General features: G+C 39.4%; 1 protein-coding gene across 1 annotated transcript in view; it reads right to left on the bottom strand.

Annotated features, from left to right (window-relative positions):
- Nucleotides 1-1,169: 1,169 nt before the first annotated feature.
- GOT1 (glutamic-oxaloacetic transaminase 1) overlaps nt 1,170-27,725 on the bottom strand; it is a gene marked incomplete in the record, with an annotated part of 256,257 nt that continues 229,701 nt past the window's right edge. Inside the window, 1 exon segment of the mRNA XM_044056832.1 lies at nt 1,170-2,538. Within this exon segment, the coding sequence (XP_043912767.1) occupies nt 2,399-2,538 (140 nt within the window).

Below are 27,725 nucleotides of genomic sequence, written 5' to 3' on the forward strand. Positions count from 1 at the left end.
CCTTGCTGCATCGCTGTTGGATTAGGTGACCAGAGTGATTACAGATCCACTGCTCAACATCTCACTATACAAAGGGTGCAGCCAGTGAAAGAAAGCAGTATCTGAGGAATAGCAGATTTAAAGAGGAGCAAGGCCTGATGATCATTAAGTCTTGAACCTTGAAGCCTTATTTTCTACCTATATTATATTGAGTCATTATGGACACAACTCTCTACTGGATCCATTAAAATGCTAAACAGCAGCAAGGATTTCTAGTTTAGATTTGTGGTGATGCCAAATTAAGAGCATCATTCAAAGGCACAACGCAGACTAGGTATAAAAAAATGAGTAATTATTCTATTTATTATCTGATGACCAGACAGAGATAGCTCACAGCTCATAGGCAGAGAGGCTAACCATTTTTAAAAGCACTTTTTGCAAAACTAGTCATCTGTGACTAACAACATATGCAAGAAAGACCAACTGCAGCACTAAGTTTCTTTTTTTTTTAATTTTATTCATTTGTTGACCAGGTAACCTGACTGGACACAAGTGTTCATGTTCAGGAGTGACTGGACAGCACTGTCCGATTAAATGACTTGCTCAGTGTAACATAGTAGGGAAATGGAGGTGGAAGGAATCAAACTCTTACCCTGGATTACAGGGAGTAGCTCATGAACAGCATAAAGCCTCAGTTCTCTGCTCTACCAGACAACTTCTAGATTTCAGAACTTTAAGACTTCTTCTTGACCCTGTAACAAAAGTCAGTGACCTGCTTAATTATTTTGCTTTCTTAACGCTGTAAAAAATTGAGATGTAGCTAGAATATGGGAAACAACATAATAACATGGGATTTCATATTTAAAAAAAAAAAGCAAAGCAAAATGCTATGTACAGTAATAAGAAAGAAAAAAAATTAGGCAGCAATCAGAGGCGTTTCCTTTTTTTTTAACTCTCTTAGAGCTGGATTAACCAGAAAGAAAATTCCTCTCTGAAGAGAAAATGTTGACATTGTGCAGCTGTTCTTTAAAATACATATTACTAATTGTACACAGTCATTTATCGTCCTCTGCACAAAACGATCACCGCCAGCAAGCTGCTTCTAAAGCAGACTGGGCATGAACTGAAGCAATGTTGTCACCAACAGATAACTCATTTACTTGCATAGTCTTAGGTGCAATAACAACACATTTTTAATACACAGTAGGGCAGAATATTGCCCATTTATTTTTTTTTAAACAGAGAATGATTTATAATATGAAACCATGCCAACATCAAGAAGTCAGTTGAGATATAAATAACCATTTAGGATACCTGACAGTATAGCTCATAATGACCTGCTAAGCTAAAAGAAAGGATAAAATTAACAGAGAAATAATGAATGATTCTGCTCAACTCTTTCCCGATTCTCTTAGCCTCAGGTGTACATTTTCCATATTAGAATTAAAAACTGTTGACATTCTTAACAGTCATTCTTCTAAAATAAATACAATGTGTCTGTATCTGTAATAAAAAAAATATATACTGAACAGCAATGCTGATGTATTACAATCCTTTGTCAAAATAGCCGCTAAATACTGTAGTTTAAAACGGAAAACAGTCTTGAATGAGCATAAACAAATACCATAATTAAATTGTTTTTAAACCCAGAAATTGAAAGTGCATGGAAAAAGCAGTAAAAGGGACAAAACCATCTTTTACAAAGTTCACAATGTTGGCTCATAAGGACTAAGATTTGATCAAACAGTTGGATCAATATTAAATTACAGGAATAATTAAAAATTCTGGTTTAAAATTATAATTTACTTTTCGTGGCTGTATTTCAGCACATCGCCTTAGAACAAGTACTATACTGCATATTAATTTAGTGCTATGTAACGGGGTACTATACGACAACATGTTCAGTTAATATACCATAGGAAACCACCAATTTTGACCTGACTCTAGGACTTTTATCACTTCTCTCATGTTTCCATACTGCAAAAGCTATTTAAAGACAAGGAGCTAAAAACTCACTATTTATGGTGAGAATACGGGAATAAGCACCATTTGAAGTAAAAATGAGACACAATAAGTGAATTACTGAAACATAACTAATTACAGTAAATGTGGATAATGAATGCCCCACCTACTACTGATATTTTATGTAAGATTATTTGGCCTTAAGCTTCTACATTAACCATCACCAAGAAACCTAAATGCAAGCGGGCTGCCATTATGAATAATCAAAAATCTGCCTGAGATAGTACTCCAAAGCAGGCCCTACTCATGTATAGTACAGTATAATTTGTTATATTTTAACTAGTTTTAACAGATCATGCTTGTCAGTCCTAAGTGTTGTTAACTGCAAAGAGACATGTAAGCAGAATGCATAACTAAATAAAAGGTTGCTTTCATTCATTAGATGGGAATACGTTGCTCATGCTATCTTAGTGACAGCTTCATGGATTGAATCTGCGACATAATTCAGATTCTTGGTAGTCAATCCGCACATGTTGATTCGACCACTGCTCATCAGGTAGATGTGCTTCTGTTTTAGTAAATACTCCACTTGATTGGCTGAACAAATAAAACAGGAAAGGAGAGCAAAAGAAAATGAGATGAAACAAAGTACATCAAAATACAGAGATATTAACTCATGTGCACTGTCTTACAAATTAAACACTGAAATTTGGGATGTGATCTTAAAATACAAGATATATTGCTGCACTTACAATCATCCCACCCTGTATGTATAAATTATTCTTGATAAAGAAATCTTTTGCATCAATCTAACTGTAGTTTATCCACCATATCTTCACCATTCATTATTTCTAAACACTGTTAAAAGCCTTGGAGTTAAACTCTGCAAGGAAGACACCACGCACTTAGATGTTACTAAAACAATAACACCCCAAGTGACGACAAGACAGTGTGGTCACTAACAGTGGTGCTTCATTGTACTCACCTGAACCCTAACAAAAGGAAGAAACAAAAAAGGTAGATAAATACCAAGGGAGAGGACAGAATTCCAGAACTGAAAAAGAGCATAAATATCTAATGAAAAAGAATTCACGAATGAACACAAGTAACACACAAACAAAAACAGAATATATAGGCATATATGTCAGGTGATTATCATAAACTAGCATCTTGTTTCAAAAGAACACAAAAGAAAAAGAGGGTCACCCTGATTAGGAAGGACCTGCAGGGTGTTTCATTTCTTTATTCTTATTTTTAACCTTTAAAACTAGCTTCTTATTGTTCATGAAAGCAAGTAATACAGGCAGTGGAATACAGCCAGTAAGTATGTCATTTTCCTGTTAGTAATTGACAAATGTTTTCAGATGTTTAAGCATGATTACTACAGTCAAGAGTTACAGGACCTAAAATCTGACCTTATAGTTGAAATATACAAGTATCAGCCTGGATTACGACTACATAGATTTTAATTTGTTTATTTTTCAAAGGCTGTACATGGAAAAGTCATGCTAAAACTTGTCAATCTGCAAGTGTGTGTGTGTGTGTGTGTGTGTTTGTGTGCTCATGCGTCTGCATGTGCATGTGTGTATCAGAGTCTGTGTATTTCAGATTCACATGGTAACTTCTGCTTAATTGTGTAGCAGAGGAGCAAGCGTCAAGTAACAGAAACAGACAAAAATATAGCATTCCTGTGATGACAGATGGGTTTTTGATGAAATATGCAACATCCAGCTGTGCCATTTTGATTCCCATTTATGGTAATACTGATTGCCCTTTGATGCAAATGCTTTCTCTTTATCTTAACAAACTGCTGGTCCCAAAGACTGACACAGGGAACTAATGGGTAACTTCCACTCATCTTTCACCCTCAATGCCACTATCACCGTTTATAGATCTTTTCTTTTTGCTGCATACAGATGTATCCATAACAGGAAGTAGTGTGTGTTTGTGTGTGTGTGTGTGTGTGTGTGTGGGGGGGGGGGGGTTGGAAGATTACTCGAGGTATAGCTTCAAGATTGCATTTGGATTAAAAATACTCGCAGTCAGCAGCAATCTCAAACAGCAGTAGCAGCAACAGCTCTTATTTGCCACAGCTAGATGCGCTAAAGGAAAAAAAAAAGGATGTTTTTCCTTTTCTTACTTCTTTGCTTTGGATGTGTTGCCAGCTAATCACAGGAATTACTGGGCAACAAAAGAAAGGAAAAAAATCTGGGAAGGCAACAGGACCCATATAAACTGGAAAATAACTTATTTTTTGCTAAAAAAATCATAACTTTCTGTTTTATCCCTCCTTCACTTGTAGAAGTAGTTTAATGTTAGCAGATACAGAAGAAGCTGTGTGTGCATATAAGTGGGAGGTGGGGGCATGAGAGATAAAGGGTAAGCTGAGGGAGAAAGCTTCTTTTTTTAGGATGGTGCTCTACCAGTCTTCCCCTACTCTGACAAGGCTAATAAAAGACAGTAGGGGCAATAAAAGTTACTTAAAATGTAATTAGAGAGCAAGGAAAGAAAAAGGAAAGATTACCCCATAAAAGATTTTTTCATGGGGCGTGAATGTTATAGAGAATGAAGCTACAGCTAATACATAGGAACACATGCATTATTTTCCAAAAGTAACATCAGCAAAGCCATTTCCTAGTAACATGCTCATCTTTTGACGTTTACACAAATAATGTACTAGGGAATGACTGCAGTGCCATATAATATTAACTGCATGTGTATTCTTTATGTTAATGTACTTTAGATATGGCATAATACACAGATAACCATGATACAAGGTCCAAGTACACCTTGAAAACTGACATCCAAAAACATAACATGCCAAAGTTAGAATGATGAATAATCCTGTGGGGCTTACACTACCTCCCAAAGTCCAACATTGTGAATTCCAATACGCTATAATTAAAACAATTAATAATCCTGCTGTGACTTTTAGTACAACCTAAAACCAAAGATTCTGAACCACATTGCTGCAGAACTAACACAATGAATAACCATGCCATGGGGCTTTTATGACATGTCAAAACCCAATATCCCAGACCATGCCACATTGATATTAACGTAATGAAAAAACCCTACTATCAGGTTTCTACTACAGCACAAAACCTAAGCAAACCAAATCATGGTAAAATTAACACAACAAATTACTACTATGGGGCTTTGACTACATCCTGAAGGCCAGCTTCCTGAATCACACCACACTGAAATTAATGCTAATCCTACAATACACTGCAGCCCAGTGTCAAACTACACATGTAAAATCACAAAAGCACAATGAAGACAAAAAAACACACGCCCGCACACACACCAAACACAAAAAAACTTCACACAATTAGCAGGTGAAGCCCTTTGACCATGTGTGTTTGTGTGTAAATGTGTGTAAAGGGCTTTGCCTCCAACACACTCAACTTTATATATTAACTTCCATTTCACATTGGGGTATGTTGTACAAAATTAAGGAACAAACCGCTATAAACAGAAAATTCCTTCCATTCCTGTATTCCATATATTGCTAAAATTCAGCAAATACTCAATCTGATCAGCCAAATCTGGCAAACTAATGTCGGAAAACATCAGGAAACTAAAATGTTGTCTACTGCTGTATGCATTTCAAACAAGGATGTGAAGTAATACATCTTTTTTTATATCATTACAGGATTGAAAAAAAATGATAAAGGGCTTGTATGCCAACAGACATTTACTGTGTCTGTGATGCTGATGTCATAAGAGGGATTACTTTGTACACAACCATGCGAGTAACATCACACTTCTATACATAATACTAAGTGATGCTTTTTAAGGCATTGCAGAAATGTTATGACACATTTGCCTACTGGCATCAGCATCACCCACCTTTTCCCCAGTTTGGACACAAAGTGGGGCTTCACATCAACAGTGACTTTCAGCTAGAGAGAATGTTCACACTGTTGGGTGGCTATACAAGTGTACAGTCCTATTTGATATTGGCCATGTAACAACTGTTTCATGTTTTTGGAATTAGGATATTACATGCTGGCTGAAAATCAAGTGTATAGATAAAACGCAGACACGTTTGCACACAAAAGAACTTTAGAAGCAATATAGTAACTAGTTAAAAAGACATTTGTTGAGGGGGAATGAATTCAAAGATTTGTTCAGCTTTTGCCATGTTTCTTGCTACAGCTACCATTTCAAATTGGTGCTTATTCTTACAGTAGATAACAGAGTCATACTTACTGAACAAAAATGGCTAAATGGCCTCACACTATATAGCAGTCCTTATAGTTTGCAGACATAACATACCTAATTGGGTGGACTCACTGACGGATACAACATGGAGTCCAAATGACAGAAGGCGGTATTCTGGTACTCATTAAGACAAGGTATAGTTAGACAATGACTTCACATCCTACCCTGGGGTAAATGCAACACAGGTGATCCATGTGAAACAGGGACTTTGTTCTGGTGGGGCAGAAGTGCATTTGCTGGTGTTAAATGTATAAAAAGAAAAATCGAGCAAAGTTAGACTTTCCACTGTAGATTTTTCTTTTTGTATTTTTTTAACCAATGAGTTTTCCTGTGTCACCTTTTTACTCATTGTTTTAGTGGTGCTAAAAGTATACAAAAGTCTCTCTTCATTTTGACCTTCTTCAGAACAAAAACTGAAACATAGATGTATTGCTTTAGAGAGAACTCCAAATCTGCCTTTAGAAAGGCGTAAGTACCAGTGTTGGGATACTACATTGGGGGGGGATTGGGGGTAAGGCTCTTTCCAAGAATGCAAAAAGATCCACGATTTTCCTACACTCCATGACTAAGCAAGAACAGATTCTTCCAGGAAATAAAGCCTACAGCAGTTATGGAGGTGGCTCAGGTTAACACTTCACATTCCAAGGAAGGGCATAATTATGAATGTGACACCTGGGATCAAGCATCACTTTGTGAAACTGCTTGGTCAAAGAGAGCTAAGCAAACAAGTTGCTCTTAATAAGACTTACAACAGTTGAAATAGCATAAAAAGAACTTTGGCTACAGAGAAGTTCAAACAGAAGTCTAAAAGGTATCTCACTCCACTCACCTGGGATTACGTCAGAGTCTGAAGGGATGTCACAGTTTAACAATCTACTGGAAATGTTTTCACACTACAAGCAGTGCCAGAGACTGACTTTTGTGCAGATGCTGTCCGAGAGGCTTAAAGGGAGAAAGGGTATTTAGAAGTCAGCCAAGCCACAAGGTCCAAGTGAATATTTGACAGAACAGACCCAAAGTTTTGCTCTCACCATGGATATTAACATCTAGCATCAGAGACATTTGGGACACCAATGACAAAAAAGTGACAAGTCCTTAACCCATGACTACGATCAAGATTTGAGTTGGCAGAAAATAGGAGAAACGTATAACTTAAAACTTTTTCCATGAGAGAGAGAGAGAGAGAAAAAGAGACCTACAGCTCATTCACCTCTTTTTGTTATAAGAGCCAGAAGCACAGGAGGGCAGCGATTTTTTTCCATTGACGTGATGTAGCTAAGACAGTCCTCAAAAGCTGAACTAGTCCTCTAAGACATCTGGTTGAATATGAGGGCCGAGAGAAACTGAGACAGTCCAGCAGGATGTTTTACATTCCAGGAATATGAATTACTGTCAGGAACAAACTGTGTCTCAGGGCTTCCAGACAGATATCGAAAGCTTCCTTATAAAGCAAGTAGAATCTTTGTTGCCCCTGATTATTCAGCAACAGGATGCAGCACAACTCTCTCAACTTACTAATATGAAACAACCTACAATGCTTGGTTAAAGGCTGAAAAAGAAACTAAATCGCTGCCCTGAGTTCTAAAATACTAATGTAGAAATGCTGTTCTAGAGAAGGCCAGGTGCAATATGCCATCAGAGGACCAGAGACCATGCAGCTACTATAAGGGACTGGGACTGGAATGGTTGATAAAAGTCAGAACGCAGCTAAAGGCTGCCAGGAGAGGACTACCAAGCTTGTGCATGCCTGCAATACTTAGCAACCAGCAAATGTTATTTACTTGTTTACAGGTTAGATTATTAACCAGCTTGTTCTGCTCCTGGGAGCCTTTTCGGCCACAAGCTGGGTCAGTGGCACAGATATACAGAAGACAACTTGGCGGTGCAAACAAAATTCAGAAAACAGTCAAAATATGGACTGCAAAGAAATTCTAAACAAAGAATAACATCACCAACTTTATTTACATGTATGAGATAAAAATGTAAACAAAGCACTTTAAGATAGAATTACTTTATACGCAGAAAGAAAATCTTGAAACAGAATAAATTGCTAGGCTAAGCATTTTCTCTAAACAAGTACAAATTACCCTAAACATAAAGTGAATCCGCTACTGCGCAGAAGGACCAGAAAAAAAAAACAAATATCCCTGAAGTATTTTCATTTGTCAAAGGAGCTCACATGAACCTTCAGTTTGTCCAAGGATTTTAACATGTCTGCTTTGTTTCCAATTTCAGCAAGTAAGCCGATTTCAGCTAGATGGGGGGGGGGGGGGTCCAGGAGAATGCCTTTTTGACCATTGTAATCCCAGAAGAAGGTCTTATAAGGGCAAAGGCTCCCTGCTCATTTGACCTGAATGAACAGCTGCAGTTTTTAACAGCAAAGATGTTAGCAAGGAGGGAGACTAGTATCCCACACTGTGCAGCTTAGATATAAGGTATGCTAAAGGATGGCAAGTTATCCAAATAACTGGATGCCAATTTACTTTTCGGAATATAAATCTGCATATTTTGTTTACAACCTTCTGAAGAAGTGTTGTGTTGAGAGATTACTTCAGTGCAACTACAAGAAAAGAGTCCTCATGTTCTGGAATTAATAATTTGATACTCACGGTTTTCCTCACTTTGGGAATCAGTAAGATAGATATCTTGGAGCAAAGCTTTAGCTGGTTACGTATTCTGTGCAAGCTGCCTCCACATGATCCCTAAATACAAGCAAATGGTCAAGAACTACTATAAGTTATTTTTACAAGGGCACCTGATCAATAGGGCCATAGAAGGGGTTTCACTACACGATCAGGCGTGAATCTTTGAGCTTCTCAGGTATTCTGAATATCATTAAAGTGCATTTGGGGGGTTTGACAGCCAAGATGAAACAAGGTCGGAGGGGAGGTAAAGTTATTCTGCAATGTGCTATGTAAAGTCACAGCATTTCTATCACCACTCAAAGATGAGCAGACCAGAATTAACACTTGTACTGATATTTGGTGGGTCACTGAAGTTACAAACAGAGAGAGAGACAGCCAGACAGAGAGAAAATATGGTCAGTCCCAAAGACTGAAAGCTGTATGACCCCCAAGTCTGAAGGTGCTAACATCTTTAAAACATATTTCTGTGATGATCTGAAAGGTGTGATCAGCTAAACAGTTCTGTAACCATCTAATTATTTCACCTCCAAAACCCAAATCTGTCAACCTGTCCAGTAAAAGATGGTGATTAATGTCCATAATGCTGGCCCTACTAAGTCACCCTTTAGCAATGTTAGGGGAGCAACATGGTAGATAGCAATGCCACAATCCTTGCAAAAACCTTGATACATGTCAATTAAGATGCCATACTTACCAGGAAAATCAAAGATGTGAGTATACATTAACTTTTCAAACATTTAGGTGTTAAGACAAAAGGGCCATAACAGGATAAAGGTTCTGTGGTTAGGGAAAAAGAGGTAACTTAAGAACAGGAAAATAAAAGCATCTTTAAAATGACAGGTGGGGGGAGTTATGCTTATAGTATGAGATAAGATAAAGAAAAGGAGCCACGTTCTGGGCACCCATTCTTCTGTAAGTTTTCTGACAGCTTACTAACAGCATTAGGAGATACTTGCCTAAAATAAAAGGATGGGGAATATGTAGATGTGAGCAGTGATCACAGGATGAGAGCTTGAAAGCAAAGTTAAATTATGGACTGGTAGAAAGACTTGTAGAAATGAGATTACTGACCAGGTTACTAAAAGCACTGTCTAAGGACTGGCTTGAGATAGGTCTCTTGTAAAGTGGCCTGCTCTTTATTTGACTGATTAGCATAGTAGTGATGTCCACACCTCCTTTTTGATGTGAGCAGCTTTAGCGGAATCCATCAGTAAACCACACTGCCTCCAATGGTCCAAGCAAGTTTCTTAAGTTTATTAAACCAGCATTCAGGCCCAAAGGTCATTTAAGAATACCAGTTCCTTTAGGCATGGTCAAATTCTCAGTTATCTAAGCTAATTTTGAATTAATTTACATTTTCCAATATCTGTAAATACTATGTGATCCACATGTATGGAATGATTTGTACTAGACACAACCGGGTTTGTTTGGTTCTATTTAATGGTATAATATAATTAACAGGAATATGATTACGCGTAGTACAGTTTGAATAGTTTTTTGCATTTAAAAAATGTTTATTTTACTTCAATCTTAAATGCCCCACAAACTAGTACTATTTTAGCTTTAAAATATCTGTATTATATTGTACTGTAAATAAGTTTGATTTTTTTATCAACTATCAGAGTAATTCAACACATAGGCTGATAGCATACACTTGGTGAATTGTGATGACCCATTTCTAGAGTCTTGAGCTAACTAACTGAATAACACCTTTTGTAAATATTCAATTATTTGTTGTATAAATGCTTTAAATATCTCTACCAGTTTAACCTCATCTCATACTGAAATGCTTTTAGCATTAGTTCTAATTGTCTCAATGTTTTCCATTTTACTTCTTCAGTATGTTTTGTAAACAGATATACCAGTTGGCACAGGGTTTTTGCCTGCCATCCACAAGGTACAACGTTCGATCCTGACCTCTGACCAATGCCTGTTTGGAGTTTGCATGTTCTTCCTGTGTCTCTGTGGGGTTCCTTCCACCTCCAAAAAACAGACTGAGTATCTCAAACTCAACAATGAATGGAGCTGTGAGCAGCAGCACACACTTAACATGGTCCTCTATAGGGGGAAGAGTTGCACAGACCAACCGCTTTGGGCATCTACTGAGTCGTGCAGTATCCTCAAGATAGGAGAACACGTATCACAGACTGCATACCGTGAGAGGGTTAACCACTCGATGGTGTGAAATATGGCTCTAGGTGATTCAGTCATGCTGACTAATGTCCAATACCCGTGATAAGAGGGTTGATGACTAGGTCTGCTTCGACCTATGCTAGGGACCCATGTTAATGGTGTGAGGGGTGTATGTTCCCCTACTGGCCATTGTGTGCCAGCCATAAAGCCCAGCAGTCCTGGGTAAATAAGCTGAATAAGCCACTGGCCAGCTAGTGTCTAGTTGCCCAGTCTGGGTTACCTGGGATAGCTCTGCTGAGTGAAAGCTGGACATAAAACCACTCAACCTATCAAACATGAACTGAGAATTGCTACACTTAATGTAGGTTCACTGACAGGATGCAGTTTGAAAGTGAAACAAGACAAGATGGAAGATTCAGTGCAGCAAACGCTTGGAATCTAGAGGCTACTACTCAGAGGGGGGACAAGCTAAAAATAGTGTGGGAATTATGGTGAGAGAGGCTTCAGAAGGCAGTGAGAGGTATCATCTGAATCAGTGACAGACCCATGGCAGTCAGACTCCAGTGTAATGATAGGGCAGTATTCATTATCGCAGTTTATGTCCCACAGCAGGGATGTGATAGTGAGGAAAAGAGTGCATTCAGACAGCAGTTGCAAGGCCTACTAGATAAAGCAGGACAACATGAATTGGTGTTGATAACAGGTGACTTTTGTATGTCCCATTATGTGCTTCAAAAGGATACGAGGACTGCCTGGGTCCACATGGGTGTGGCAAAGGGAATAAAGAAGGAGAGGCCATTCTAGACTTTTGTCTGGCAAATGGCTTGATAGTACCAACTCGCTGTTCAGAAAGAGAGAGACAGTCTCAAGATCACATACAAGAGTGGCCAACATGCAACGCAGGTGCACTTTCTCCTAGTAAGGACAGGGCACTGGGGTAGAATCAATGATCGCATAAACATTAGTTGCCACAATCAGCTGCAAGCAATGGTCAGAGAAGGCTCCAAGGTCAACAGAGACCAGGCTGAAGACCTGGAAGTTGACTGAAGAAAAAGCACAACAGTCCAAGGAATTACTCAGTGCTCTAGCACCCCAAGAAAAGGGGGAAACAGGTGGAGTTGAAGAATGGCAGTGCTTCAAAACAGCATGTGTGAGGACTACAGAACAAATATGTGGCCGAGTCAGGTACGTAAATAAGGTACATAAGGAAAGTTGGTGGTGGAATGCATAAGTCCAGGAAGTTATCAAACGAAAGAAGGAGTGCAGGAAAAAGTGAGAGATAAAAAAGACTGACCAGGCTAGGAAGGACTACTGGTTGGCTAATAAAGAAGCTAAGAAAGGTGTTGCAATAGCAAAGAATAGGGCACCAGAGGCACTGTACCAACTTCTGGAAAGTGACTCAGTAGGTGGCAAAAAGAAGCTGTATCAGGTTGCAAGGTAAAGACAGAAAGATAAAGACGGTAGTCAGACACCCTTCATAAGAGATGCCATTAACAACCTGCTTGCCTGTCCACAGGGCATAAAAGGCAGATGGAAGGCATATTTGCAGCAGCTTCTGAATGAAGAAAACCTCACGGAAGCTGTACTGCCCCAGACACAGCCTATGATGAGAGAAGATGTGGAGCAAGAAGAAGAAGAAGAAGTATAGCATGAAGGAAAGTGAAGTCAGGGGAAAGCAGCAGGCTCAGATGAGGTCACAGCAGATATGGTAAAGACGATGAGTGAAAAAGGAGGAGAAAATCGCTCCTAAGGGTACTCATAGCAGTGTGCAGAGAAAGTCGAGAATAAATATACTCATGCCAGTGTATAAGAAAAAAAGGGTCATCAACAACTGTGGGCAGTACAGAAGCATTAAACTGCTATCATATTGCATGAATGCTCTGGACAGGATAATTGATAAAAGATTATGCAGAGTAGCAGAAAGTAAGATGGGAGATGAGCAGTTCAGATTCAGATCAGAATGCAGCAAAACTGACCCGATGTTTGCAGTGAGACAGAAAGTTGAGAAGACGCTAGAGATGAGGAAATAATCCAAATGGACATTCTTAGACTTGGAAAAAGCATACAACAAGGTCCAAAGAAAGCTGATTTGGGCAGTACTGCAGTTGTTAGAAGTTCCTTAAACACCGTCAGAATTAGTGCAAATAATGTACAATGACTCAATGACTCAAGTACAAACAGTGTTCAGCCTCACAAAGGCATTCCCAGTGGGAGTGGGTGTGCACCACAGTTCAGTTCTGCACCCACTGCTGTTCATACTGGTGATGGACTACATTAGCAAACAGGCCGGAGAGGATAGATCAACAAAGTTGCTGTATGCAAACAATATGGCATTACAGGCAGACTGAGCAAGAACTTCAGAAAAGGATAAAGGAATGAAATGCAAAACTGAAGGCACATGGGATGAAACTAAGCACAGATAAGACAGTGGTAATGGTAGCAAACTGGGGAAATTGGAAAAAGCTGGGAAGTGAGACAGAAGGGAAGAAAGTGTAACTGGTTAACAGCTTCAAGTATCTGGGAGGGGTGGTTGAGGAGAAGGGACGTCTGAATGAAGAGGTCAAAGCTAAATGAAGATGGTAGAAGTGATGGAAATGAAGTGCCTGAGAAGGGTGGCAGGATGGACACTGAGGGACAGATGAAGAAATGAGGACTTAAGAGCAGAGGCCAAAGTAACTCCAATTGCAGAAAAGATCAAAGAGAACAGATTACGGTGGTTCGGATACATGTGCAGAAAAGCTGAAAGGCAATCTGGTGAAGAAGGGACAGACTGGAAGAAGGTAAGAGGACATGAGGACGTCCAGCATAGAGGTGGACGGTCTATGCGAAAGAAAATCTGTGACAGTCAGGCAAGAGTGTGGCATTGAATCAAGAGAGATGGCGACAGTTAACATGATACCCCAACTCCATGTAGAGAAAAAAAATGGGAAAAAAGAGGCTGAAAATGATGATGATGAGTTGTTGTGTCTTTCGGCTTTTCCCGGTTAGGGGTTGCCACAGCGGAACTCCAGTCCGCTAATGATTGGCAGTCGATTTTTACGTACCGAGTTGCCGGCTCTGACACACAATCTTCAACGAAGGTACGCCCATTCACGCATGTCTCCACAAAGAAGACATTCTAGCTGAGAATCGAACAGGAAAACGTCTTACTGTGAGGCAACAATGCTACCGCAGCACCACCACCGCAGTAAAATGATGATGATGAGTATGTTTGGTAAAAGTAAAATTTGAATTATAAGGATTCTAAGATCTTTGCAGTAACTTATTCCTTTTTGTTTGTTGCTTTGCAAACTAAAAGACGGGTTTAAATTACATTTTCCAAACTCCAGTGTTGAATTTCAGTCCAATATTAGACAACCAGATTGAAATTTAATGCAGATACTTACATTGTTCAAGTCTTCATTATTTATAAGTAAAAATCCTAACTTACAATCATTGGCATATTTACCTAGCCAACAATGTTTACTTCTAGGCCCCCCTGCGAAGTCCAAGTTATACAGTAGAGGCCCTAAATGAAACCCCTGAGGAACATCAATAGTGGGGGTTACTATGAACATACGTGTTATACTTTTGCTCACTGTGATCTTTCAGATGGTTATCATTGTAATACACTATATAAGGATTCATATTATTAATAATGAATACATTGTATATTACATTATATGGCAAAGAAGCTTTGTACAGATCTAGCTATAAATATACCACTCTTTCAAACAGGTCTGACTCGGTAGTCAGAGATTACAAAATTCAACCAAACTCATCAGCACTGATGTCTCTCATGAAGCCATGCTGATTTAAGCCTGTGGCCATTACAAAATCTTTGTCTAAATAATAAATCCAATATACAGCGCTTGAAGCATTTACCTATACTATTGATCTTAAACTAATCGGTCTATAATTTCTTGTGTCTTGTATATTGCCTCTTTTATATATTGGAGTTATGTTGATTATTTGCCATGATCAGGGTACTTAACAACTCTGATTTTAAAAATGTCCATTTTATTCTGTTTCATAAAATACTCGAGTCAGAAGCTTGCAGTTCTGGGGCAACATTGCAGTAATATGTAATATTAATTAAGCTTCCTGTAGAACCTCCCACCAAACAGTTCACCTTCCTGGAAAAAGTAGGGCTTTGAGATGAAGTAGTAGAACGTGACAGAGATGGAGGGTGAGAGAAAGAGAGTAAAACATTCAAGCAAGAGAGGGCTGAACTACTCAGCTGGAGGGAGAGCACTGCATGCATACCTTGCAGGGTAGTAAACTTTTCAAATGTCCAAAGAACATTTTTGTGGAAACTTGGGACTTAGCAGGACAAACCTTGCCCACAGCCAGTGCAAAGTACGGAACTTTAATTTTAACAAAATAAAACCTTTTTCCTTATAGCATTGGAGTTATTTATGCTGTTTGAAATAACAATGTGTTTTCATACAAAATCAGCGTGTTACACAACTATTAAAGAAAACTTAGGAATTATTTTTTGTCCTAAAATCTCAGGATATTTGCCATTTTTCATTTTTCCAAAGGACACGAATGCCCACAGAGGGACTGTCCAGCACAAACAGGGAGAAGTGGCAACCCTAATACCTTGGGTACTGAGGGAGGGTTAAAGCGATGCAATACAAACTTGTCATGGCAGCTGGAGGATACTTCACTAGAATGCCTCAGTCCCCTCTCTTGCCCTGAAATACATTGTATTAGGCCCAAGGAAACAGTAAACCTCCGGTAGTGTGAGACTGAGGGGCTGGTAGTAGCAGCTGATGGTTAGCAGCCAAAGAAACAACAACCTATAAATATCAAAATATAATGATAGCAAGAGATGAAACCCTGTAGTTATCTGTCCTGGAACAGTGCCCTTATCTTAGTCCAACCTCAGTTTCTACGCTTTTCTGTTATCTTATGTTTTATAGTACTTGGAGAAATTACTTATGTTTTTATTAGATTTTTTTATTATTTTTTTTTTACAGAGAAGGAATTAAAAGAAGGCCAGAGCTTGCATGTGTGACCTCCTGCTGAAGTAAAGGCAGATGCTCTGCGGCTAAGACCAAAAGTTAAATAAGCTCCTTGAAAAGTTCTAAGTTTCCTAGCTCACCCTGATGATGTTTTATTAATGAAAATCTTGTAATGGTCACATTATTGTTCTTTACTAGATAAGTCAGAAAGAAAAACAGAATGCAAATGGTAATACTTAAGAGGAATCCTTAGGGGAACCTAGCTCACAAAAGAACACTGGTAATATTTTCTGCAGAAATAATCAACTATTAGAAAGTACCCAGAATAATTAATATATATAAAATATATTCATGTCCCTAAAAAAAGCCAAAAATAGTACTTAACATTCACAGATCAGTCAAGGAAGTGCTCCACAGGGTGGGAAAAGGTAATCAGACTAAGCTAGTGGTATGTCAACCATTACAGGCTTAGCCAAAAAAGAAAAGAACCACTGAATGAGAATCAATAGTTTAGAAGACAATAGTAAGAGTTGCAGTTGATTTGTAAGACAGTGACAGAGTACTTTAAGCTTTGATCATACAAGAGGGAAGGAAAATAGACAGATGTTAGAGAAAAGGGAGTAAACGAGAAGAACAGGTAGTACTGAGACAGGATAATGTTTAGTTTGGTATAGTTAGAAGTTTGTAGCCAGCAATGCCTGGATGAATTTATAGCATTTCATCCACTCATCTAACAGAAGTTTGAATGTTGCTAGGATTTTACACTGTCTAATATGAAGGTGAAGCTAATTCCACTGGTGAGGGAGGCGCTGGGTGAAGAATATGAAGAATGTATTCCCGACTCATGACTTGCTGATAATTTTGTATAAAACTATGCCTTTGGGAATGGGCATTGACTGTGGAGTTTTTCACTTTGGCAGGATTTGGCATAACTGCAAGACAAGGTAAAGATCACCTTGCAGGAGTCTACAGGCGACTGGAAGTAAGGACAGGGTTTTTAATCTATCTGAATAAGAGCCATTCTTTAAACATTTGATTCTTTTGGTTACAAAACACTGGTGTTTTCCTAGTTGGAACAGTTAGCTATGCATGGTATGTCAAAGGGCAAATGAGGGCAGACTAAAGGGGAATTAGGATGGACTGGGATCTGGATGAGAACAAATAACATAAAATGAGAGAGAGGTAGAAATATTTTCTGAAAATACTAGAGATATGCTGATTTACGGACAGCTCATTGTGTAAGTTCCCAAGTCTGATTTATGGACAACTCATTGTGCAAGTTCCCAAGTCTGTGAGCACAGCATCAGCCTTAAGAGGAATTGCATTTATACGATACTGTGCAGAGCAGTAATTTTATCAAAGGTGGTTAACTATATATCTTTGTGTTTAGGTCGAGACCATGATTATAGCACCAGTGATTATAATCAAGGCCTTGATGGAGTTACTTGTAAATGTGAGGAGGAGTTTAGGTGGATTCTTAGCTTGCAGCCTTCAATGATTTGAGTTAGCCAAATGTTATTATTTGCATGCACTTCAGAGAAACATTTAATAGGGGAAAGGGTCTATGAGAGGTCCTCAAGGGATGTCACTTGTTACATTTTGATTTATTGGCAGGAAAACATTTATTTTCCTTAGACCTTAGTCATCTGTTCAGCAATGGTGCCAGTGTCTTACTCCAAACTCATTTTCAAGGCTTTTATGTTTTCTTTAATTTTATGGTACTTGGAGAAACACCTTGTATTTTTATTAGCGTGCTCTGTTTCATAACCAGTTAGCAATTCATTGAGTTACAAAGAGGTTGATGTTCAACTACGTTAGTGTTAGCTTATTTAAATCACCACAGTGGGAACTGATGGTGAATACTTTGGTTAAGTCCGGCTAGACGGTGTGGATGGGAAATCCTTCACCTGGGGCTATAGTGACCTTTCCAAAAAGGCTAGCAGGATTAAAAATGTGCAACCTACCACTAACAAAGTTGAACTATGAAGGATCTAGAATCCTGAGATCATATATGCCCTTCCTAATTAGATCCAGGATAAAGCTAGTACAGAGGTTTATGGTTATGAGCTGTAGTCCAGGGTTTGATTCTCGTGGCATCCATGCCTTTATCATGTGACTCTCAGCAAATCTCTTATCAGACTGTGACGTCCCCATGCTGGACCAGTAATCAAAGAGCCTGAATCCTCACCACTGACACCAGAGATGAATGTTCACTTGAAATACAAATGGATACACTCAACATTTCCAGATGCAGACCTCTCTGAATCAAACACAATTTCCCTTAACACCACCCAGGGAACACGCTCAGTGCGGGGGGCTGGTTCTTCTCTATATCTGTCCATACCCCTAACAAGGCTCCCCATTGGCATAACCCACAGCTAAGTCCGTAGCTAGGGCTCCAAGCTAAATCCTCCCATACCCTCTCTCTGTGAAACCAGTGCTTTGTGTCCCTACTGCAACAGATGACACACCTTTTTGAGATTTGCTTTGCACACACACACACACACACACACACACACACACACACACACACACACACACACACACACACACACACACACACCTGGGAAAGGGTGGCACATATGCACTTGCTGTGCCCCCTTCTGCCTAGACTATAAGGTAGTAATCACTGCCATCAGCTCTCCTGCCAGCCACTTTAAGGCTCTTACAAGGGTACCCAATTATAATGAGTGAAATTAATATTAATACAAATGGTAATGTTGACCAAACAGCCAGGCTTCCAGGAGTGGCCAGAGTTATCACAAAATAAATATATGCAAAGACTCTCAAAGCATAAATATTTTCTAAACAGGACCAGCCACAATGAAAAGTTTAAATATATTTAATAATAAAAGAACAAGAAAATACTAACTATATATTTACATAAAATACCAGTTTCAGTCACAGGGAATATTACAAATAACACCAATGGAAAGTTTCACAGTTACAGAAAAAATATTATTTAGCTAGTCTCACTATCTATTCCTGATTGACTAAAAGAATTACTGTTCCTACTTACTGAATAGAACAAGACAAGATGGGTGAGTGGTCCTTATTGTCAGATCAAAGACAGAACACAGAATGCTGAGAGCAATCTCTTCTAATATCTAAATATTATTTCTGAGTTGATTACACAGTGACATCATACCTGGTCATCTGACTAGGATTCCCATGCTATCACCAACACTAGAAGCTGACAGGATTTTAGCACTTATGTGTTGCCATACACACAGAGCTTTGCTCAGATCTCCTGGAAGTCATAAAACCATTTCAGTCTTCCTACAGGAGCTACCAACTATTATCTAGTACAAACACTGCTTCTCTGGCTCCATTCAAAACTGTGGGTTAACATCTATATGGCTTAACCCATAATTTCAAGTACATTTTGCAAAGTCAGGTGGATTAATATTAACCTCTTTACTTCCAGTATATGCTGTTAGAATGTAGACATTTAAACAGTTACAATAATGCATGTACATTTCTTTCCCTTCCAGTAGGGCACACTGCAGACCTCACAAATACACTTTCAGCTCAAACATCTGTACAAATCAGTTTGATATACAAAACACATACAATTTACAAAATTTCAGCTAGCTGTGCAGGCATATGTTGCAAATCCAATGCCCTATTTCTCTTGGCATGGCTGGCAGTACCTCCTATCCTCACAAAACAATGCTCTGGGACAGCTGGGAAATCTCAAACCACAAGACTAATGAAACTATTTGTCCTGTGTTTTAAAGATAGGACTAAGATGACTTATGGGTCTACATTTACCAGGGTCAGATGAGGAGCATGACAATGATAGCATCGCTGCACTGGCTTTACTGGAAAAGCTCACCCAGACTCTGCCACAGCTTGCTGTGAGGGAAAGGTTAGTTTGATTTTGATTTCTTGTTTTGTATTACTTTATTGCCTTTTCTATTTTGTATACTGTGGTTTGGTTTCTTTACACTGTTTTACTTGTATTCTGCTTTTAATTGCATATTAAAAGTTGGAGAGAGACCACAGCTGTGTCTCTTGTGAGTCAAACAGAATGTTTTCATACCCTCTCACCCTGTTGCTGTTACATTCTTAAACACAACTCTTTCTAGTTACCTGCCCCTTATGTTAATTTGACCACATATCTCCTTTTCTCCCCCTTTTCACTGGCTGGTGTGAGTAAGCACAAAATTATCATTTTGTGACATCACACCCCTTCAGTTATTTAAATATATTGGCCATCCCATTGTATTCCACAGAACCAGAATACAAAAGTGCCCACCCCCCTTTCAATGTAGCTTGCTCTTTTAAAATTAGTGGCTCTGCACTTAGACAGCTAAAACTTAAGTTACCTCCTTTCACATCCAGCTGCTTAGTGCACACTTCAGTGTTTAGGATATTAACTCATATTTTTATCTTAATTTTACAAATCTATTGCAAGACCACCATTTATTGGAGGGCCCACATTCTGCCTCTCAGTAATCATCTTGGGATTAGTGCTTCTGGTTTCTCCTGGTGAGAGAAGGAGCATAGGGACATTATTTCCTGGAGACTGCCGATCACCAGAAAGCTTAACAACTGCTTTATAGGTGACAGCTTGGAATTTGTGCTTGTATTCTGTTCCTGGTGAAAGAAGAAGCAGAGTACATTAATTCCTGAATGTTTGTTGTTGGGCAGTGAGTGTCTGTGCTTAACATTCCTAATTGGTCTGGTTGCTATTCAAGCCAACTACCGTGAAAAGGCTACAACAAGCCTACAGACCATTGCATTCTCTGGGACAAGACTGTGGATCAACAAACAGGCTGTGTCCTGCTGCTTATCTTGGGATTGGTGCTAAAGTTTTGCTTCTGATGAGAGAAGAAGCAAAGCTGCACTGTATCCCAGCAGAGTGGGGCTGTGGTGAGACCAGCACTAGTAGCAGCCAGTCAGTAGCCATACACACGACTCCCCCGTTTTCATTAATCTTGACAAGTTGATTCTTTGTTTTCAGTAAATACTGCTTGATTTGTTTCTAACTTCAGAATATCTGCCTAAACACTTCATCCTTAAATTTTCAGGGCCTACCTATTAGTTTCTCCTCAAGTGTTTCACAGTGCTCTGCACAGACTCAGACACCTTGAGTGACATTTTTCCTGTAAAAGTATGACTGAAATTTCTCCAATACCTAGTTGCACACAGGACAGCTAGTTTGCAGTGACAAGCACTGTCCCCACAGTTGCAAACTGGATACTCCTGACACTGATCGAGATTCTCATTACAACTGTCTAATCAATAAAAAGGGTCTATTGCCATGAATATGAACTCTTCCACTATCTCCGTTACCAGCTTGGTGGATAAGGGTATCCCGAGGCAATGCAGAAATTGCCTCATGTTTACTGACAGACCAGCTAATTCTCAAACAAGCTGATATGGTATGTGAGAGATGTATTTACACAATGTCACTGGAGGCAAAGCAAGCTTTCACATAAAAGTATTCCTAATGTCAACAAGGTTTAGTAGTACACATGCTGCACCCATCACACAAAATTCAAAGCAGACATATCGACCCACATATGCTGAGGGACTTAAATGTAACCTTTCTAAACCACAAAGATCTCCTAGACAAAGTACAAATAAATACCCTCAACAGCCCCAAATGCACTCTTTCAAAACACCCACATCAACACACAGAGCTACATCTCATTGAGCCTCTACCTCTAACCCATAAGGCAAGCTACCACACAATCCAACATTCTAGTCATTGGAGACTCCGTCATGAAACACACTGATACCCCTCTCACCAGGCTAAGGAGAAAGTCATGGTCAGTTGCTTATCAGGGGCCATAATCCGCCATATTCACACGCACTCAGGTCACTGGACCACAAGTACTAATATGACTCAGTCACGGTCCATGTGGGAGTAAATAACCTGAGATGCACCTGCCTAAACTATATGACGAGAGACACCATAGAGCTCTCAGAATATGTCTCAGGCTGGTATAAGCCTAGCACTGAGGAGCATTTTACCTTCTCCAAGGATGATGCCACAATACAAACAAAAGACAATTGATTTTAATAACTGGCTTAGTTTCTGGTGTCATTCTAAAGTGGTGCAATATCTGTCAGCATGGAAGGAGATGGTCAACAGACCATGTTGCCTTGCCAGGGATGGTCTACACCTCTCCCCTCCAGGCTTTCGAATATTAGCTAAATAATTTCCTTCCCCAATAGTGCTTTTTTTAGGCAATGCCAAACTGAAAGTACTTTCGACACAGCAAATCAAAACCGTGAAAATCTAAAGATATTATTGCTCAATGCTAGGAGTCTAAACAAAAAAACTCCCTCCCGAGAAGCTCTCTTCAGCCTAGAGAATGCTGACTTCTGTGCAGTCACTGAGACATGGTTTAAAGCCACAGAGTGCACACCAACAGTGGAAGGTTATAATGCCTTCCACACATTTAGGCCAGCTACTTCACAGGCAGGGACTAAAGGTGGAGGTGTCTCTATTTACATCAAAAATAAATATACTTCATGACTGGTCAAACAGGACACTGCACTTGAGCTGCTCCATGTTCAAATCACCACAGGCAAAATTCAATACCACTTCCTTGCAAGCTACAGGTCCCCCTCTATAACTTAGGAAACCCATACCATGTATTTAAACTTATTAGAAACGCTAACCATCCAACCCAATACCATATTCATGGGTGACTTTAATTACCTCACTATTAAATGGGAATCCTATATGATACCAAATGTAGAGAGACAGAGATTCCTGGATTTAATGCAAACTCCCTGGACCAATCAGGGGTGCGACCATACTGGATATGGTTCTCACTAATATGGGAGACTGTTGCACACCTCCTACTGTAATGTCTTCCCTGGTAAGGTCAGACCACAGAATGGTCTCCTTTGAAGTAAAAATAAAACCTTGACCCCCAGCTAAAGCTGGAATATTCAGGAACTACTCTAAGGCTAACCTCCAGCTATTAAGTGATAGTCTAGCAAAATTTCAAGCCCCCATAAACCCTGAGAACACTTCTGCCTATGCAGATACCCTGTAGAAGCATTTTAATAGCTGGATGGAAGCAACTGTACCCACCAGGAAGAAGTACAGTACTAACTCAAAAAACAAGGCACCTGGTGGAATCACATAATCAATAGACTGTATAACAGAAGGAAGAAAATCATGCTAAAAATTAGGAGGTGCAGCACCCAGCAGGACAAAAGCACTCTCAAACTAAATAAACAACTCAGAGGACAAACAAAGTCTACCAATGCTAAATTTGAGGTAAGTTTGGCCTCCCAGGACAAGGACAACCACACAGCATTCTTTTGCTATGTCCAGAACCTCAAAGGCAATACCCAATAGTGTGCAGAGCTCATTGTAAATGGAGCCACCTATATTGAGCCAGAAGATATAGCAAACCTCCAGGCTGATAAATTCAGCTCCAACTTTACCCCCCCCCCCAAACTTCCCTCAGGAAATACCATCAAATATAACTCCCCCTACTATCACTAGGGAACAGGTCCTTAATGTTCTCACTAAGACCAAGAACACTGCATTAATGGGCCCAGACAATATCCCAGGATGCCTTATAAATAGTATTAAACATGACCTATCAGGGCCTCTGGAATTACTATTTAGCTATAGCCTCCAAACAGGCTTTGTGCCTCATGAATGGAGAACAGCAACAGTCATCCCTCTGCACAAAGATGGGCCATCTACAGACCCTGGAAACTACAAACCCATAACTCCCACTAGACTTGTATATAAAGCCATGGAAAGAATTAGCATGGAAATGATCAGTAGAGATATAGTAAACTTCCAGACACTGGACTCAACCCAGTTTAGTTTCATCAAGGGTAGATCATGCCTACTGGACTTCTTTGAGAAGGTAACCAAAGCAATGGAGGAGGGAAAATGGTTCACACTGCCTACCTTAAAATGGCCAAGGCATTTGACACATCTGGATATTGTTGACGAACTCAAGAGGTTAGGTACAAAGTCGTATATCACCCGGTGGCCAGCCAACTGGCTCACAAACAGGCCCCAGAAGTTAGAATTGGGGAGTCCATCTCTACAAAGAGGCCAAACACAAGTGGAGTCCCTCAGGGATCAGTCCTTGGACACCCCTTTTTTTGGTATTTACTTCTCTGACGTCAAGACCAATGTAAGTGGTCTCTGGCTGACTAAGTTTGCAGATGACTGCAAATTAGGAGCTATCACTGAAACCCATACTGACACAAATGTTCTCCAGGAGGGGCTGACACAGACAAACAACTAAATGCAAAGAAATGCATAATACTATCCTTTGGGAAGTCATCCATCCCTGGTAACCATCATATTGACAACACACCCCTTAGAGTTGACCGAGTAGTCAGGGATATTAATCTAGCTTTTGACCATCACGTGCCTACTGTAGTGAAGAAATCATTCCATGTTGCACAACTTATAAACAAAGTTATGGCATCCAAGTCCAAGGAAGTCATTGTTCTACTGTATTCGGCATTCATCAGTCATGTCATTGAGTACAATGTCCCCTTTGGTATGTACCTAACTAGGCATATCCAACAATTGGAACATCCAAAGAGGTTCCTCACTAAAAGAATACAAGGCACAAGTAAAATGTCCTATACAGACTGCCTCAAGGCCTTGTCCCTGCATTCTGTCTCCTACAGGCTTTTGAGGGTAGGTCTATGCCTGGCATACAGGACATTGTCCGACACCATGCTGATGATCCATATCCACAAAACAAACAGCATCAGAATTACCCGTTCTAAAGAATTAAACCTGGCCTGTGATATAAACAGGACGTGGTGGAGAAACAGGTATGCATCCCAGAGACTACCCCTTCTCTGGAACAGGCTCCCCATCCACGTGAAGCAGAGTTCCTCCCTAACCCAATTCAAGTGCAACTTGGGACAATTGGATGGGGAACAGGAAATTCATCCCTGGTTTGGCACCTATGTCTCTAACGGACACAGGCAACCTGTAAATCGTTCATCTCCCAGGCCCCTACATGTAAAATGTTTCATCTCTCAAACCCCTGCTTACACTCATCAAGGGTATCAGAACTTGTCAGAGAGTTGGGATGCATGGCTAGGCTTAAAAAGGCCCTTGCGGTCATTAGCCTAGTAAACACCTATGAACCTATTCTACAGGTACACATCATGTGGACAGACTCTGACTGAAGATCTTTGTAGAGGTTTGCTTATGCGATGTTTCAGGCTTACCAGTAAACAGTCAAGTATGTCATCTGGCCCTATAAATGTTTTATTTATTTTTGGGATGAGGGGTTGAGAATTGATCAGTTGGGGGAGGTGGTATGGCTGAACTGGAATGGGAGACTGACGATATAGAAGATGGAGTGACAACAGACTGAAATTCTTAGCCAAGAAGTGAGCTATGGATTGTGGGTTGCATGTGGCTAGTACCATTTTCAATGAGTTCACATCATGACAGTGTATTAAGACCTTTTTATAGCTATGTACATAAAATTCATATGTGCTTGTCTTTAGTGTTGGTACTTATCTTGTACTCACAGGTAGCCTTGGTGGGTCTCCGAGTATCCTGAAGTTCTCTTCTAATTTAGTTAAGTTTTTTTAGTTATTGAGAGGGGAAAGGACTTATGCAAGGCTTGGAAAGTGTGCTTCACGTTACACAATTTAATTTTCTTATCCCACCTGATTGGCCATCTGATCTATTTGCTATTTTGTTCATGATGGAAAAGGACAGTTTTCTCTACACAGTGATTCGGTGAGTCATAAAATATGTTTGGTAGTGCTGGGGTATCAATGTTCAGAGACTCATGGTGATTGAACCATTTCAAAAGTTGATCAAATCTAACAGGTTGGTTTTTACTTAAGTCTCTGAATGAACATGGATTACTGAGGCTATGAAATTTGGTCTTGAAGCAGACAGTAATGTCTAAAATGGTCTGATTTAAATAAAGAAAGGAATACTTGTGAGGCTGAGCAAAGAGGAAGGGATATGTTAGGAACATCTAGGAGGTTTAGACCTTTAGTAGACAGAGGAACTATTTGATCCAGGGTGCACCTGATGTCAAGGAAAGCCTGGGCACAACAACTGCAGAATGTGTTGGAGGAAAATTTACGTATCCGATATGGTCCTCCGAAGTCACAGGGGGGCTTTTAATTACAGATAAAGCAAACATTTGTTATGTTTCAAATAGTTTCAGTCTGTTCTAAATCAAGGCAGAGGGGAGTTAAGGTAAAACATACAGGCATGAGATTTCTAATAAACATGGATATGCCTCTAATATGATTAGTGGTCCTGTGATTAGATGTGACAAAGGTATTATTGAATTTAAAGTTATACACGAGACAATTGAATTTGACTGTATTTTTCAAGGACAGAGGTAATACCACCATTGATTATAGGGTCCAAACAATAAAAAGAAAGTGTTTTTATACCACCTATTAATCCTATGTTGAGTGTTTTTGAGCGGATGTGTGAAAAAGGTATCCGTGACATTCTGAACACAACTGAAAATGAAACAGATAATCTTTCCAGTGAGGAAAGGAAGTGCCTTGGTGAATTACGTAATCTAAGGGACTATAGAATCATGAAACCTGATAAAGGCGGAGGAATTGTGATTATGGCACAGGTTGATTATGTTAGTAAAATGTATGATTTATTGAATGATGAAAACACCTATGAAAGAGTTTCTAGGAATGAAATAAATGGAGCTTATGCCAAAATCAGCTGGCTATTGTTTGACCTATTAACTCTGACTGTTGAGGCTCCTGTTATTCCATAAATCTTTGGAATCCCAAAGATTCATAAAACATGCATACCCCCCCCCCCCCCGCCTCCCATTTAGACCAGTTGTAGTGGCAAGGTATTCAAAGACTGAACCTTTAGCCGCGTATACTGATTTTCATTGTAAGAAGGTGGTCAGTAAAAACAAAAGCATTCTTAAAGATTTATGGCACTGCGTTGAAACTTTGAAGAATTTAGACTTAAATGAGCAGTATGTGTTTGTGACGGTAGATGTTATCAACCTTTTCACAACTATTCCACACACAGAAGGTATGGAGTTGTTTAGTGGCAATCTCACTAATGTAGATGGCATAAATAACAAGGAAAGGAATTTAATTTTGGAATTCATGGAAATGGTAATACTTAACAACTATATACACTTTGAAGGGGAATATTTTAGACAAATTTCAGGTGTAGCAATGGGCGCTAAATGTGCCCCTGTGTATGCCAAAATGGTTTGAGCAGAATGGGAGAAAAGATATGTTTTCCTGTCCCCGTTCAAGATAAACATTATCACCTGGCTATGTTTCCTTGATGACATTTTAATTCTGTGGAGAGATGACCTGGAAGGTATAGCTGCATTTGCGGAATACCTCAACAATACCACTTCATTTTTGCAATTTACATACAAAGTAAATATTAATGAGATTGACCCTTGATATACTTTTGTATAAGAACCCAGAAACTAATAAACTGGAGTCCAACATATACAGGAAGAGCACATATTCCAACTCACTACTCCATTTTGACAGTAGTCACCCTTTACATCAAAAAAAAGTGTGGTAAAGGGACAAATGGTGCGTACTTCTAGGTTGGTGAGTGAAAACCAGCTATTGGATAAAGAAATGTATTACTTAATAGGTATGTTCAAAGACAGGGGTTACCCTATAAACTTATTAATTAAAATCAGGAATTTGGTAACCAAGAGGCTTACTGACATATACATCCTAATTTTACTAACTGAGAAACATACTACTATAACTTCCATCCTCTCTATACCATGTGAAAAATCAATGGTGTTACCATTTAATCAAGAGGCAGGAAAGTTAAGATCTGTACTTAGTTATTCCTGGGATTGTGCATTTA

This window comes from Protopterus annectens, chromosome 14.part0 (genome assembly GCF_019279795.1).
Source record: "Protopterus annectens isolate FY-2018-M chromosome 14.part0, PAN1.0, whole genome shotgun sequence".
Classification (NCBI taxonomy): domain Eukaryota; kingdom Metazoa; phylum Chordata; order Ceratodontiformes; family Protopteridae; genus Protopterus; species Protopterus annectens.